This window comes from Oreochromis aureus, linkage group 3 (assembly GCF_013358895.1).
Source record: "Oreochromis aureus strain Israel breed Guangdong linkage group 3, ZZ_aureus, whole genome shotgun sequence".
Taxonomy (NCBI): domain Eukaryota; kingdom Metazoa; phylum Chordata; class Actinopteri; order Cichliformes; family Cichlidae; genus Oreochromis; species Oreochromis aureus.
Window position 1 is genome coordinate 104512985 of NC_052944.1, and position 17063 is coordinate 104530047.

At 41.3% G+C, this 17063-nt stretch overlaps 1 protein-coding gene across 1 annotated transcript; it reads left to right on the forward strand.

The window, feature by feature from the left end:
* The first annotated feature begins 11623 nt into the window (after positions 1 to 11623).
* LOC116332891 (putative C-type lectin domain family 20 member A) lies at positions 11624 to 13920 on the forward strand. The gene is made up of 4 exons (XM_031755970.2): positions 11624 to 11892; positions 12081 to 12455; positions 12637 to 12981; positions 13265 to 13920. Exons 1-4 carry the CDS (start codon positions 11823 to 11825, stop codon positions 13609 to 13611), a joined length of 1137 nt encoding a protein of 378 aa, XP_031611830.2. The 5' UTR covers positions 11624 to 11822; the 3' UTR covers positions 13612 to 13920.
* The last annotated feature ends 3143 nt before the right edge of the window (positions 13921 to 17063 follow it).

Below are 17063 nucleotides of genomic sequence, written 5' to 3' on the forward strand. Positions count from 1 at the left end.
GAGTTTTAGAAAATATCCACCCTGGCTGGAGTTTTTAGAAATCTCCGTTTTCAGTGACCGAAAACGGCGTTTACGTGTGGACGAAAGGTGCAAACGCATAGAAAAATCTGCGTTTTCCAAAATACCCGGGTACGTGTGGACATAGCCCAAGAAGAAGAAGAAGCTGTGAGCCAGATGCTCTTGTGGGAGGGAGGGGGTGAGTGAGTGAGTGAGTGAGTGATTCGTTCGCTCTATGATTCAGCACAGGAGGGAGGGGGTTAGTGAGTCCTGAGTGATTTGCTAACCCTACGATTCAGCACAGGAGGGAGGGGGTGAGTAGCTCAAATGTGCTGTTAGCATGTTAGCAGAGCGATGCTACTGTGAACCGAGGAGCTATTGTATTGATGTGAGCTTCTACTCAGGGTTTTTTCTTCCAGTTCAGAGCAGAAATGTTTTTAAGATACTGGATGTTGTGTTTTTCTCCACAATTTTAATTATAAGCTAGATATATTGCTGCTAACAGCAACAGGGATGAGTCAGTGAGTCAGTTGGGCTTATGAATCATGATTCATGAGTCAGTAAAGTGATTCTCGAGTATTGAACGATTCGTTCATGATTCGCGCATCATTAATAAATAGTTGTATATGTTTACAAAATGTACATTTTATATTTGCATTTCAAGTTATAAACATTTACTCGACATGCCTGTGGGGGTTTTTTTACTGTAAAAAAAATTAATACTAGGATTTTAAGTTCTTTGTGTGATTTCAGATCAGTAATACTAATCCAGTATGTCAGTGAAAAAAAACAACTAAATTCAGTTGAGCTAAAAAGAATGATACCAAACAAGGCAAGGGGAAAAAATAAAATGAAACGATCTCAGGGTGAAATACAAACGTAAACTCAAAAGGAGTCAAAAAATGGCCGGTTGTATTTCAGACCTCAGTGGGTTAATCCAACAAATCATGAAAAATTAGGTTTAAATTTTTGTTCATGACAGTGCAGATTTCTGACATTTTGTGTAATTTAAAAATGTAACAATGTGATTGTTTTATAACAAAAACAGTGAAACTTAGGTTAGACTTTGTGTTTGTAAACAAACCGCCCCATGTAGCTTTCTGGATTTTATACTTAGTGGGCTACATATTTATTTATTATACAGGCTACAGTACATAAAATCAAAACTCATGTTTTATGTAACTAAAGTGTGTAATTATGTGGGCTACAGACAATAATTAAGTTACAGACTATATTTATATGAAAAGCGTGTGTACTTACTGCATTTGAATCATTTTAACCATATGTAACCACCTGCATATGTCTTTGGAAAAAAAAAAGGCTTTGATTTTGCCACCCCATTTGATTTCTTTGCCACCCTCACACCACTCTAAGAAAATTTCTCTAGATCCGCCCCTGCTCCAGATGCTTTTCTTTCCAAGCTCCTTAGACTGACAAGTCCCAGTGTTTATTTTTATATGGTTCTCATTGTGAGTTTTAACCACAGGTTAACGTGCTGCGCCACAAAGCTCAGATGATTTCAAACTGGTTCCTTGATCGTGATAATGAAGTTGTTGCACTCAAATGGCCTCCACAGTCACCAGATGTTACTCCAATAAAGTACCTTTTGCATGTGGTGGAATGGGAGATTTGCCTTATGGACGTGCAGCTAATAAATCTGCAGCAACTGTGTGATGAAGTTATGTCAGTTCGGATCAGCATGTGTGAATATTTCCACAATGTGTTGAATCTAGAAAGAGATATGAAGAATTAAGGTAGGTCTGCACGAGCTAGGTGTACCTTATGAACTGGCCTGTGAATTTATATTACAGTATCTGAATTAAGCAAATAATTCAGATAAAATGGGTGTATTTTAAATATGGTAATATTTCACTTTTTAAAAAAAAATTCTTCTTTTTCCATCAGTGATTTTTCTTCTAGTTTGTTCATAAAGAGCAAAATATCGAGAGTGCATTTCATCATTTGCTCAGTAGGTTGTGCTATTGCTTTTTGGTTGCTCGAATGTTGCCTGGATTCAGGGGGAACATCATGAAAAGGAACAAAAATTGTTGTTATTCCTCACATACCGTTGGACAAACTTTCTAAACAGTTTAGAATAGATCAGGATAAGTACAGTAAGAGTATTAAAGAAACATTTTAATATGCCTATATTTGCTTTCTTTCAGTTACAATGAATTTGAATGAATTCTCTGACTCAGTTTGTAGTGTTACAGATATAATAGAAGCCAAGTCAAGAAAAGATACCATGTACACTGTTGATACTTTATTAACTTAATAACTAAATGAATTAATAAGCAAAAGTATGAAAGCAAGAACATTTAAAAAACATTTAAAAATCTAAAAGTAGAGACTCAAATGCTTGAAAGCTTTTGGATCTAAAACCTCTCAAACATATTTGTGCTTGTTTATTAGTAGCCCAGAGCTACTTGTACTCTTTGAAGCCCATTTTATTGGTTATTAATCATAACCTCAAAGAGATAAATTAGATAAATCCAGTTTATTAGCCTACCCTTTTACAAAGACACATAGCCAAACCTTTTTGAACATTTATCCCACACTTAGAAAGGATAAAGTAGATATTGTCAGCATGTCGTTTTGTTAATTCACAGAAAGAGAAAGTAATTAATCAGAAAAATCTTTTAAAAGGACTGCTTCTTTCAAGTTTAGGGACATAATGGACGATTGATTATATTATATTATATATAATATATTATATATTATATCATTTTTTATATATCATATCTTTACTACTTCCGGCGCCCCCTGTGTGCAGCAGCCTGTTACAGCAGCTCTGCTCATTCTGAGTTTCTTTCTTTCTTATCTTTTTTCTTCTCGTAATTTTTATAACTAACGTATTAGTAATTAGACTCTGCAACCACGTTTTACCGTTTTGTGTTAGTTCTGGTCGTTTTTCTTAGTTTTTTTCTACTTTTTTCACCCGTGTCTGGGGATCCAGAGCAGGGATCCTTTGTTTACAGTAAGGATCAGCTGTTAGCGCTGCGTCCCGCAGCGGTACTGCCGGCGGATAGACTCGACATTCCCAGCGAGCTGAGGAAGAAAAGACGGGGGTGTCGTGCTGGGAAGGAGCGCCGTCGCCCGAGAAGGAGACGTTATCGACCATCTCGTCCTTCTGTAATTATTGGAAATGTCAGATCTTTGCCCAATAAGATGGATGAGCTCACGTCGCTAACCTGGTCACAGAGGGAGTACCGGCAATGTAGCATCATGATGCTAACGGAGTCGTGGCTAACATTGCTAACTCCGGACACGAGCGTGACACTAACGGGATTCCAGATGCTGCGAGCGGACAGGACAAGAGAGAGCGGTAAGAGGAAAGGCGGGGGACTGGCAGTGTTTGTGAATGACAGATGGTGTAACCCCGGGCACATCACTGTAAAAGAACAACTCTGCAGCAGAGACATTGAGCTGTTAACCGTTAGCATGCGTCCGTACTACCTGCCCCGGGTATTCTCGCATGTTATCGCGATAACAGCGTATGTCCCCCCCTCAGCCAACGCGGATGCAGCCTGTGACTCTCTCCACTCAGTGGTCAGCAGACTGCAAACACAATCTCCGAGAGCCCTTCTCATAATATCAGGGGACTTCAGTCATGCCTCACTGGACTCCACACTTCCCACCTTCACCCAGTATGTGACCTGCCCAACCAGAGACAATAAAACACTGGACTTACTGTATGCCAATGCTGAAGAGGCATATAGTTCATCACCTCTCCCTCCCCTGGGCAGATCTGATCATAACCTGGTGCACCTTGTCCCTGTGTATGAGCCCTTAGTGCGCAGGGAGCCACCAGCCACCCGCACAGTACAGAGATGGTCGGAGGAGAGCGAGGAGGCTCTTAAGGATTGTTTTGAGTCCACTGTGTGGGAGGTGATCTGTGACGACCACGGAGAGGACATCGACAGCCTTACTACATGCATTACTGACTCTATTAATTTCTGTGTGGATAACACCGTACCTACCAGGACTGTGCGGTGTTTCTCCAACAACAAACCTTGGATTACCCCAGAAATTAAAGCTGTCCTCAAGCAGAAGAGGAGGGCCTTCAAATCCAGAGACAAAGAGGAGTTGAAAAGGGTGCAGAGAGAGTTGAGGGGACTGATAAGGAATGGGAAGGACAGCTACAGGCAGAAGATGGAGAGCCAGCTTCAGCAAAACAATGTTGGTAAAGTCTGGAGAGGCCTCAGAACCATCTCAGGCCACAAACATCAGAACTCTCTGCCTGGGAGGGATGTGAGGTGGGCAAATGAACTGAATCATTTCTTCAACAGATTTGATTCAGCCATGAGGCAGTCTCCAACATCGGCTGCAGACTCACCCACCCCCACTGCTGCTGCTCCACCTCTGACACCTCAGACACTTCACACCTCCTCTATTCACCCTGCTCACCCCTCCCCACCCCCAACAACAGCATGCAATAGGGCTTTGGAGTTGACGTCACGCCGCAGTGCATTGTGGGATCGCGGCGCCATGTCAGTAGGCTAGAAAGCAAAACAAGCGCACAGTGTTGGAGTGTTGGAATCGGGACTGCCAGAACCATGCTCAAAATCAGCGCAAAAGACAAAGGGCTGTATCGCGACCGATTGCGCCCAGACGCCAAGAGACGGTACTTTGAAAAAATTGCGTGCATCGGTAATGTGGACCCGTATGAAATAAGGAAGCTGAGTGGAAATCCAGACGGCCTACAGCCTTTGTCCTATCCCGATCTTCGCATACCTTGTCTGTGGAGCAGAGATGGGCAGTAACGCGTTACTTGTAACGCGTTACTGTAATCTGATTACTTTTTTCAAGTAACGAGTAATGTAAGGGATTACTATTGCAAAAACGGTAATTAGATTACCGTTACTTTCACGTAGGAACGCTGCGTTACCGCGTTACTAAAACCGTGATTTTTTGCGAGAACGTCTCATGACAGTGACGTAAGCGAGTGCGACGTTCGTGACAACAGCTGTCTGCAGATCATAATATATCGAGTGCGGGACAGAGTGTAGCATGCAGCGTTTAAAGCGTGGAAGTACTGACCTTATTTTGAGTTTGATTCCATAAAAAGTGACAAAACATTAGTGTCCACAGCGTGGAAGAAAACTTCTTTTTACAGCGAAAAACCCCTAAACTTCCAAGCAAGCACCGAGTGTACTACGAGGTAATGTGAAATTCACAGAGAAACTCGCGGATTCTTCCACTGACCGCTGCGGCACACCTGCACCAGGGTAAACCTCCTCCGCCTACCCCAGTCCTGCTTTACAGGTGAAAATAGAGCAACAGGACCGCTAGTCTTTGATTTTATTTATTTTCTGCTGTGTTTTACTTGCATCTATTTGAAAGAGTGAGTGTAAACACAAAAAATATTTTATTTTTATGTGCTGGAATGTGCAGAAAATAGGTTTAAATGTTAAACAAATTTCTTCCAGTCAGAGAATGTTGCATATAATTTAATTTTTGCTTGATGCATAAAGTTAAAAGATTAAAACTAATAAAACAAGTTTTAAAAAGAGACTTTTCCATTTGATTACATTTGGTATGATGAATTATGCAGAAAAAGTAGAATTGGGCTGAAAGATCTATCGCTTTATCACCTATTCAGGTTGTAAATCGTGTTTTTAAAAAGTAACTAAGTAACTAAGTAATTGATTACTTTTGAAAATAAGTAATCAGTAAAGTAACGGGATTACTTTTTGGGGGAAGTAATCAGTAATTAGTAACTGATTACTTTTTTCAAGTAACTTGACCAACACTGCTGTGGAGTCAGCGCATACACAGCAACCCAGTTTAAGAATTATAAATCCCTGGAGGCCGACATCCAATTCACGAACGGCTGGGTGCAAGATTTGTCCATCTTTAAGCCTCCACGCTGCGAGTACGTTGTCGTTAAGACAAAGGTAAGTCGGTTTGAACTTGATAACTTTCTAAACAACTTACTTGTTACAGTTTTTGATTTGCACGTACAGCCAAACCATCTATATTAGCCTTGGTTAATTACAGACCTTTTATTAAAAGTGGTTTTTGTGTGTTTCAGGTACTGCACTCACAACGTCTGAATTAAACTGCACCCCAACCACTGTGACCTCGTTTGTGTGGACACAGAGAGACCTTGCTGTGATACGCATCTTCCCTGATGTGGATTTCTGGGAACCACGTTTAAAGCAAGCACAAGACTTCTTTCTTAAAGTGTGTCTTCCTGAACTTCTTGGGAAATACTTCACCAAACAACGTGCTGCTCTAAATAGCCTGTAATGTTTCATTTTGTGGTTCAAGATTGATGCCAGCTGTGTGTTGCCATGTAAATAGTTTGGATTTCATTTTTATGTACTTGCTAAGTACATGTGAACAGATCAAGAATAAAAAAACAAAGATACTATTCTTTTCTGTTTTATTGAAACTACTTCACACAAAGTACAATTATTTACAATGAACTACACATGCAACACAACATTCAATTTATGAATACTCAACAAGAGAAAGTTTCATTTGGCGCTGGTTTGACAACCACACTGGGGCACATATTCACCAAAACACAGCAAACCTTAACAATCTTATCAAGCAGTGTTGTGTTTATTTCTGCTCTGCCCTGTTCATTGCACACACAATCCTGCGTCTGCCCTTTAGCTTCCGTGATGCTGTCTGTCCAATCGCCACTGTCATTTGCAGCTGGTACCTCAACCTCACTTATCCAACACAACTGCTGTCCACAGCCTCTATGACATTGTGATTTTGTTGTTGGTCTTCTGTCAGATCTTCATCGATCACTTCTGCACGGGGCACACCTTCAGACTCTGCAGCTGCATAACAAAAGCCTGTAAGATAAAATTAGTGCATACACATAAGGTAAATGTACACCAATATTCCAATGACAGGTGTGTGATTCATTCATTTGGAAGTTATTTAAAGATTAGTGTACAATGAGAGCAATTTAGTATGTTTTTAGAGGCCCATGTGCAGTGTTGGTGCCCAGTCTGGATTTGTTACATTCATTTCATACTCTGGTTTGCCTGCAATAATGCTAAATCATAAGCTACTCAGTCGACATGATGACATGACGTGGTTCAATCTGCAGCATCACACATTAGGATGTTTTATCTCATTATCTATGACCTCAGCGCATTGAAAATAACACTAAAAGCCTTTTAATAGTGATATGAATTAATTTAGAACTCACCGGAAAGAAAATGCGGAGAGCAAACCAACAAAAAGCTGGGGATTGCATAGAACTCGATCCGCTCGTCTCACTGCTGCAATACAGGCCTGACGTCTTTGTTTAATAAATTTGGATACATGGCATCCCTCACGTTGCCTCCAGGATGGAAAATGATGAAAAGAGAGCCCATTATCCAGCTTCTTGCTTTCACGATCGTGTAATCTAACGTTGCAACTGCCACCACATCACGTACGAACCATAGCTGAAGCTGTATCCTGTGTCTGGCCTACTGTCATGACGAAAGGGGGCGTGGCCCACCTCCCGTGACATCACGCTCTAAAGCCCTATACACACTCAACACAAGGCTCCAGCCTGTCTCTCTCAACCACCCAGGTTAGGAGGGAACTGAGGAGGATTAATGGCAAGAAGGCAGCGGGCCCAGATGGCATCAGCTCGAGGGTCGTCAGGTCCTGCGCGGACCAACTGTGTGGGGTGATGGAGCACCTCTTCAACCTGAGCCTGAGGCTGGGAAGAGTCCCAAAGCTCTGGAAAACCTCCTGTGTTGTACCAGTGCCAAAGACTTCACGCCCCAAGGACCTCAACAACTACAGGCCGGTGGCTCTGACATCCCACCTGATGAAGACCCTGGAGCTGTTGGTCCTGGCTCAGCTTCGGCGCCTTGTGAGCTCATCACTGGACCCACTTCAGTTTGCCTACCAGCCTGGCATTGGAGCGGATGATGCCGTCATTCACCTCCTACATCGTTCCCTCTCTCACCTGGAGACCGCTGGGAGCACTGTGAGAATCACGTTCTTTGATTCCTCCAGTGCCTTCAACACTATTCTTCCCTCGGTTCTGAAGGACAAGCTGGAGAACTCAGGAGTGGACCATCACCTCACTACCTGGATTTTGGACTACCTCACCGACCAACTACAGTATGTGAGGACTCAGGGCTGTGTGTCGGACAGGGTCGTCTGCAGTAATGGGGGCCCCACAGGGAGCGGTTCTGGCTCCGTTCCTCTTCACCATCTACACTGCAGACTTCTCCCACAACTCCACCCAGTGCTTCCTGCAGAAGTTCTCTGATGACTCTGCAATAGTCGGCCTCATCACTGATGGGGATGACAAGGAGTACAGAGAACTGACCCAAGACTTTGTGGACTGGTGCCAGCTGAACTACCTCCAGATCAATGCCAGTAAAACCAAGGAGCTGGTGGTAGACTTCCGCAGGCACAAGCATCCTCCACTGCAACCACTGAACATCCAAGGTATGGACATTGAGGCTGTGGACAGCTACAGGTACCTTGGTGTTCATCTGAACAACAAACTGGACTGGACTCATAATTCAGACGCCCTCTACAGGAAAGGGCAGAGCAGGCTGAACCTGCTGCGGAGACTCAGGTCGTTTGGAGTGAAGGGCCCACTCCTGAAGACCTTCTATGACTCTGTGGTGGCCTCAGCCATCTTCTATGGTGTGGTCTGCTGGGGTGGCAGCATCTCTGCCGGGGACAGGAAGAGACTGAACAGGCTGATCCGAAGGGCCAGCTCTGTTCTGGGATGCCCTCTGGACCCAGTGGAGGTGGTGAGTGACAGGAGAATGGTGGCTAAGCTGTCATCCCTGATGGACAACATCTCCCACCCCATGCAGGAGATTGTGACAGCACTGAGCAGCTCCTTCAGTGGCAGGCTGCGGCACCCACGGTGTGGGACGGAGAGATTTCGCAGGTCTTTCCTCCCCACTGCTGTCAGACTCCACAACAAAGACTTTAACTGATCAAACACACACATCCACACATGTGCAATAAGACTAATGTGCAATAATCTTTTCTGGCATCGTTGTATTTTTACTCAGTTGTATATAGCATTTGTATTCTATTTTTATCTTATTGTATATTTTATTCTATTTTATTCTACTGTATATAGTATTTTTATTTTATTCTATTCTGTACAGTTGTGTACTGTATTTATTCTTATTGTATTCTAATTTTTGCTTCATAACTTTTGCACTGTCCACTTCCTGCTGTGACAAAACAAATTTCCCACATGTGGGACTAATAAAGGTTATCTTATCTTATCTTATCTTATTTTGCCTCAACTGTCTGTATTTTGACGGGTTGCAAAACCTGCCACTGTGTGCTGTTCTTTTGCAAAGAAAATGAGCATTATGGTATTGATATATTCAAAGTCCATGCAAAGAACTTCTTTTCATACATGTGCAGTTGCTTTGCCTCTACGTATAGTGGACAGCAGATTCTTGATGACTCTTTTCAAAACAGCAACATCCATATTCAAAGAATACTCACTGTTGACCCCTGTACTCCTTTGTTTTTCTAAATTCAACACTTTCTGATATATATTTTGCAGCTTTTTCTTTTTGTATTTCCCTGTAACAACCCCCAGGATGCCATTTGTTTAGGATGACATTCTTGTGAATTCTGCTTTTTATGTTTTCTGCTTTTGGACTGAGGGTATATAATACACACGTTGTCACTGAGTTTTGTACTACCAGCTGTTAAAAGAGCACACAGAGGGCTCTGCTTTTACTTTGGAAAGTCTGTTTTTTAATTATGTCTCAGGGTCCAGACTGTTGAACACTTTAACGTACTGCTGATGCTTCACATCACAGTCTTCATGATGAAAAACATGTTCTCTCATTAACAGATGTCTGTGCGGTCACTTCTTATGAAAATGGACAGAATCTGGGTTCAAGCTTCCTCTTCTTTCTCTTCTATTACCATTGATCATTCATAGGGACCATGAAAGATTTCTAATATTGTCCCCATAAACAACATGTTTTTATAGAACTCATTGTGACAGATTTATATTCTTTCACAATGAGCATGGACTCAAAATCTTGTGAGTTTCATATTTATAAAATATGAAAAAGAAGACTTTTATTACAATGTATGAGCTACACCTCTTGTTAAAAAAAAAGCTGATTGGATGTATTTAAAAAGGCTCCTGCCGAGACAGTCCTTCTGCGAGCATGCATGCACACACACACACACACACACACACACACACACACACACACACACACACACACACACACACACACACACACACGTGTAACCAGTGTGTTTCTGCGTTGTGTCTGACAAAGAAAGGTAAACGTATGAAAGACATCCAAGTAAATAACTTGCTCACTCCAGCTCCTACAACCAAATACAAACACTGGCGGAGAGGGTTAGCTCAACCCACCACAACTCCCAAGCTAGCCAGAATTATATATTCATACTAGCATTAACGGTGCCTAAAACACATTTGTGGCACACACATACTACACATTTATAGCATATAACAAAAACTGGCACAATGATGACAATAACTGAACTAAAGACTCAGAAATATCAGGGTGGCTAAATATACATTATATGTGTGTTGTACAGTGTCTGGAAAGAAATGACACCAACCTCTCCCACAGGGGAATTATAGAAAAGGGAAGAGGCCAAAGGGGTACACTGTATTTATAGGGTTGCACCAAGGGAGAAGAACAATGAGGAGGGGCTCTGATAATGAACATAACTACAGGCTTGAAGGTCCTATAGTCACTTATGAAGAACACATTTTGTGTAATTATAACAATATGTAATTTATGACTGGGTTAGACGGACACACACACACACACACTTTGTGGTATTTTATATGAACAGTCACATCAATTTTATTCCAGATTTTTGACTTTGCTTCAATTAAGATGTGTCTTTACATCTACGATAGTGTTCTTGTTCAAATAGTTTATTGACATATTAAAGATGTAGCTCAGTAATTATGAGCAAAATAAAGTGGATTTCATCATCTGCAGTTTGTAAAATATAAAAGGTGCCATATTAAAAACAATTGCATATGCACAGGAGATATTTTTTGACAACGACTGAGTGACGTTTAAATAATCGTCTGATTTAGATAATCAGACGTCTTTAAATAATCAGCACTGACAGACAGACATTTATTGAGCTCTACAAACTCAACGATGGATGACAACCTGATGATGGGTGAATTTGGAGGGCGAGCTTGAATACGTGTGACTGCTGCGTCAGTGCACACAAAAGTCTTTGACAGGTTTTTAAAATCAGGTCAGCGTCAGAGCGATCCAGCGATAGTTATCAGTACAGGCAACAGTATGATTATATCCTCAAAAATCAACAGACTCATAGTCATGTTTCTGTCACAGAGTGGTGACCTGTCCAAGTGTACCTCTGCTGTCATATTTAGATATTAGAATGAAACTTCCTGTTTTTACTTGTTGGACAGTCCAGTGTTTTTTCTTTCTTCTTTCCATAGCAAAATGTAAATGAGTCTGTATATAACTCATATTAACAGTGTGTCTTTGAGTCAGGGGTAAAAACTATTTGTTCATATTCAAATACTGAGTACAGAGTGTGTGTTAGTACAGATGGTTATTCACTGCAGAGCTGTCTGCATGAACACCAGAGAAGAACCAGATCCAAACCTGCAGGGTCATTTCATGTCTGTGTACAGAGGTGCTGTGTGGACCACATTTGAACTGTTGCTTTTGTCTTCATGGACAATTTTAAACAGATGATCATTTATTAATAATAATCATATATTTCTTACAGCAGTGTGTGATAAACTAGATATCTGTGTTTAATATAAAGTGCTGCGTGTCCATCAAACACTGAAGAGCTGCTGGATTCATTGTTTCCTCCAAATGAAAGAAAAGTCATTTTCATGTGACAGAGCGACGATGCAGTGGAGTCTGTTTCTGCTTCTTCTGATGGGTGAGTGATCATTTTACCAGGGCTCCTGATTGTTTCCACCTAAAATCCTTTAGTTTGATCAGGACTCATTAAACAAATGAACTCTGACTGAGAAAATCAAGGATTCACCTGTAAACTGGACAGTTTGATGGGAACATGAGTTTCCTGCTTGTATCAGCAGATATTCAACAGTATTTCTTCTGTTTTAGGTCAGTGTGTCTTCATCACATGTCAGCTGTATGAGTACCACTTTATTAAAGAACAGATGAGCTGGGATGAAGCACGGGCATACTGCAGAGAGAAATACACAGACCTGGCCAAAGTGTTTGACCTGACAGACATGAGAAGACTTCAAGACTCTGCACAGAATCAAACAGAAGCCTGGATTGGACTGTACAGCGAGCCAGGACGAGACAACAGGAGGTGGCACTGGTCTCTGCCGGGGGAGGAATACACTGAAAATAAGACCTGTTGGGGAGCTGGAGAGCCGAATGATGGAGCATATCCCGAGAACTGTGTGAGGACAAGAGACAAGTGGGCAGATTATCCATGTACATCCACATATCAGTTCATCTGCTATGATGGTGAGAATATGTGGACAGTAATATGGCGATAGAATATTTAATATTTAATAATGTTATAATCTAGTTTATAATCTGCATTATCACATATGTGTTACATCACATTTTCCTGAAAGAGACATTTTGAAGAATGAGACAAATTAGTTGATAAAGATGTTTTTGTGTTTTTCTGTTGATTCGACAGAAACAATGAAAGACAACAAAACCTTTCATTTGAATGATAAGTCTGTGACCTGGACTCAGGCTCAGAGCTACTGCAGACAGCATCACACCGACCTGGCCAGTGGACTCGATCAGATATACAGTGAAAAGTTTAAGAAGCTGCAGAAGTCTGAAGCCTTGTGGATCGGCCTGTTCAGAGACAGCTGGAGGTGGTCAGATGGGAGTAACTTCTCTTTCAGATACTGGGACATGGACTCATTTAATGATGGACTAAACAACAGGACATGTGCTACGACTCTGTTAGAGAGATCAGGAAGATGGAGCTCTGCTGGATGTGACCAAAGAAAGCCTTTCTTCTGCTATGATGGTGAGTTTACACAGATTTATCTCAGCTGTTTGTCCAATAGATGAACGGCTGGAATCACTGAGAGGATTTAGGTCAGTATGTTTCTTCAGCCACTTATTTCTGCATGTACGTTGAACTTCTGTCAGAGGTGAAGATGTTTAGCTGATGGTTGGAACAGAGATTTCTCTGTAGAGCGACTGATTCATCTGAATAATCACTGAAATGTTTTCTTTTGTTCTTCCAGTGAAACTGGACCAAACATCCAGATTTAACTGATTTCATGTTTTCTCTGATTTTATGGCAGATAAACTGATTCTGATCAGGGAAAACAAAACCTGGGAGGAAGCCTTGAATTACTGCAGACAGAAACACGATGACCTGGTTTCAATCAGCAACCCTCATCAGCAGCGATGGGTCCAGGAAAGAGCCAAAAACGCCTCGACTCCTTTCGTGTGGCTGGGACTGCGCTACGGCTGCGCTGCACGTTTGTGGCTTTGGGTCACTGATTATGTAGTGTGCTATGAGAGGTGGGCTTCAGGGGGAAAGACTGAAGACTGTGACATGTCTGCAGCCATGACCACAGGAGGGCAGCACGAGTGGGTCAGTCAGAGGGACAATGAGACATTTAATTTTATTTGTATAAAACACTGAGGTTCAAACCTAAAGTCACTTCTTAGCTGCACATGTAGATTTTCTGGGGTGAACTCTGTGTTTCTGCTCAGTGTTTACAGCCTCTGGGTTTAAAATGGGAGAAAAATGACCAACAGATTATTACCTGCAGGTTAGATATGTGCAGAGAGCAGTCTGTGTTTCATTTCCTCTCCTTTACCAGAGTCAGGAGCATCTTGGTTTCTTCCTTCATTGTTGCTGGATTGGTTCATTATTAAACTAGCAGGATATTTGTTTTGATTTAGTTCAGATATGGTGATGATTTAAATGTAGCTCCATGACATTTCCACAATGTAGATATGCAAAACCCGGAAAGGAGTATTTCACATTACAGTGGAGAAATTTTTGGTTGTGTTTACTTTGCAGAATTGTTTGAATTCAGACACATTCGAGGTTTTTCAAGTTCATCCCAAATAAACTTGATCTGATTCAATCTGATTTAGACTTTGACTCGGACACTCCAAAACCTTCATTTTGTTTATTTGAGCCATTCAGAGTTGGACTTGCTGGTCTCTCTGAGTAACCTGAGAGCTCTGTAGTTTCAGGAGATCAACTGATTTTTGGACATCCTCCTTCAGGATTTCTGAGAGCAGAATTCATGTCGTCCTGAAGCAGCAGAGCAGCCCAGACCATCACATCACGTCTGACTGCTGCTGTGGGGTGTTTTTTATTAAATCCTGTTAGTCTGATGTAACAGGACTCAAACCTTCCATAAAATTCAGCTTTTGTCTCTTCAATCCACAGAAGAGTTTCTGAGAAGGATCATCCAGATGTTTTTGGCAGATGTGAGATGAGCCTTTGTGTTGTTTTTGCTAAGCGGTGCCTTTTCTCCAATCAAATAGAAATCCTATTTTTCCAAATTTAAATAAATGGCTTTATAGCTGAATTTCTGGGTCAACCTCATTTCACTAGAAGTTCCCAGTCAACCATAGATCACAGAGTTTTAATGGTGGACAGTCGGGATGTACCACTTTCAGAGGGCTGTTATAGAACAGTCCAACTGATAATAGGTTTATTTTCACAGTCAGCTATAAATCCATGACTTTTGAACATGTTTGATGTTGCCTGGTCAACTATAAGTATGTAACCTTGGTTTCTGGTTGTTGTGGTCTTACCCGGTTTCTTTTGGCTGTGGCTGTACTTCAGACTACATTTTATCTTAAAATGCTTTTCCATAATAAAGACCAACATTACAGGACAGTGTGCACTCAACTTTTACTTTGCTGACTCATATTGCACATGGCACAGGGGCCGTCACACCATAAACACTCCCTCCATAAACACAAGGTAGGAACCAAGGTTACTTTGCAAAAAAGTGAGGCAAGTAACAATAAAGTCATTACATATATATTAAACACAAATGTGTGTGAAATTACAAAATAATGTTGCATCATACATGTTTAATACTTGGCCAAAAAATAAATACATGTGCAATAACTACAGTTACAAACAGATCGTCAGGTTTCACCTTATTTCACACATTTATTCAACATTTATTTAACACATAGATTTCAATCTTGAAATTTAATGATGAGCTGGATAAAAAATCAACACTAATTAATTCTCAGCTTTTCCCAAAGGTCTCTGGGATCATCAAGATGTTTTTGGCACATCTGAGATGAGCCTTTAGTTTAATCTTGGAATTCTGCCATCCAGGCCATGTTGTTTGGCCTGCTGCTTTTCTTTCTTATGGTGGAGTCATGAACACTGACAGTAACTGAGAAACTATTTTTTCCCCTTGATAATAGCCACCTTCATTTAGAAGCTGCACTTTGTGTTACCTTTGTATAATTTTTAATTACTTTGATGATGTGAAACTTTTAAATGTGACAAACATACAAAAAAGGGAAAATCAGGGACAAACACTGTTTCACATCACTGCACCTGAACGTAGTTTTAAAGAACCCAATCAAAGTCTGTTAGAGAGCTGAATCTGAGCTTAATCTGTTTGTTGTTCCTACAAGAAACTGTCACTGAAGCCTGTCAGACATCAGCGACTTACTGGCCTCTGTACCATGATGAAGGATGTGTGGAGGGTAAGCAGGCCTGCAGTGTGACATTATTTTCTTATCTTTCTCATCATATAGCAGAAGAAGTTTTATTTTGAAAGTCCTCTCAGGGTTCAGTAGTTTGTAGTTTTGAGACAGAGCAGGACTAGAGCTGCTCCACCCTTCACAGGAGGAACTCCACCTTTATCCCCCCAAACTCCTCCTGGGCTCACTGAGGTTTGACCAGATCACCTCTGCAGTTCTTCATCCGTCCACCAGGTGTCCTCAGTGCACCAGCAGTCCCAGATCACCTGACCATCCTTATTTTCCACACCTTTGACCTTCATCAGGCTCTGATCAAAATGAGTTTTCTATAATATGCTATTATTAATCTCAGTTTTCTGAGTGTGTGTGTTCTGTGTGCCTGGACACTGATGACATCATGTGGTCCCTGCTCTGTGATTGGCTGCTGTGTTTGTTCGAGTTCACAGACGTTCAGAGAGTGTGAAGAGTCACAGAGCTGCTGATGATGATGATGATGATGAAGATTAAGGTGTGGGTGCTGCTCCTCGTCCTCTCCTCGGTCTCCTGTGTCACTGCTGATGGTGAGTCTCTAAATCACTCTAATTAACTCATTGTGTGTTGACTAACAACCAAAAGCCTTAATACAAACAATATTTAGGAGTTAATAAATTAGTTTGTTTTTTATTTATTTATTTTACTTTGATTACATGTAAACTTCGGATTGGCAGACCTTAAAGCTATCGAGATCTCAGAGTGAGGATCAAAGATGGTGGCTAAATATTGGTGGTGTCAGTATAAATACTCATGTATGTTGCTGTTGCCATCACGTTTTCATTTGTAGAAAGCGAGCTAAGCGCAGGGATGCGCGTGCCCTTTGTGCGGTCTAGTGAACGAGGGAAAAAAGGGGGTCAAAGTATTAGCTCAATCTATCCTTAAAAAAAATCTAAATGGGACAAATTATCATTTCCTTTAAATTTTAAAATAAAAAGATGTTATCAACATAGAGGTCATTTAGGTTAAATTAAATAATTGAATTAAATTAAATAGTTTTGATAGAGTGTGTTCCTTTTTCTTTTTTTTTACCTTGTTCCCACAAATGCAACACCCAGTCTCATACTTTCTTTGTTCTGTATACAGTGATCTCTAAATAGTTTGTCAGCCAGCCTCATTTCAAATAATAACTTTAAACGATAATATGAAGCATTTTTAAGTAGAAATAACTTTCTTCCTTCTCGGTGAATCGCTACCTTATCGTGGTGGAGGGGTTTGTGTGTCCCAGGGATCCCAGGGGCTATGTTGTCTGGGGGCTTTTGCCCCCTGGTAGGGTCTCCCATGGCAAATTGGTCCTGGGTGAGGGACCAGACAAAGAGCGATTCAGAAGACCCTTATGAAGAAAACATCGAGGGAACAGTTTACCCTGCC

Coding starts and splice junctions, on each gene's coding strand:
- LOC116332891 (XM_031755970.2), top strand. CDS start 11,823: ATGAAAGAAAAGTCATTTTCATGTGACAGAGCGACGATGCAGTGGAGT. Junction 12,456..12,636: donor TCAGTTCATCTGCTATGATG/GTGAGAATATGT, acceptor TTGATTCGACAG/AAACAATGAAAGACAACAAA. Junction 12,982..13,264: donor GCCTTTCTTCTGCTATGATG/GTGAGTTTACAC, acceptor ATTTTATGGCAG/ATAAACTGATTCTGATCAGG.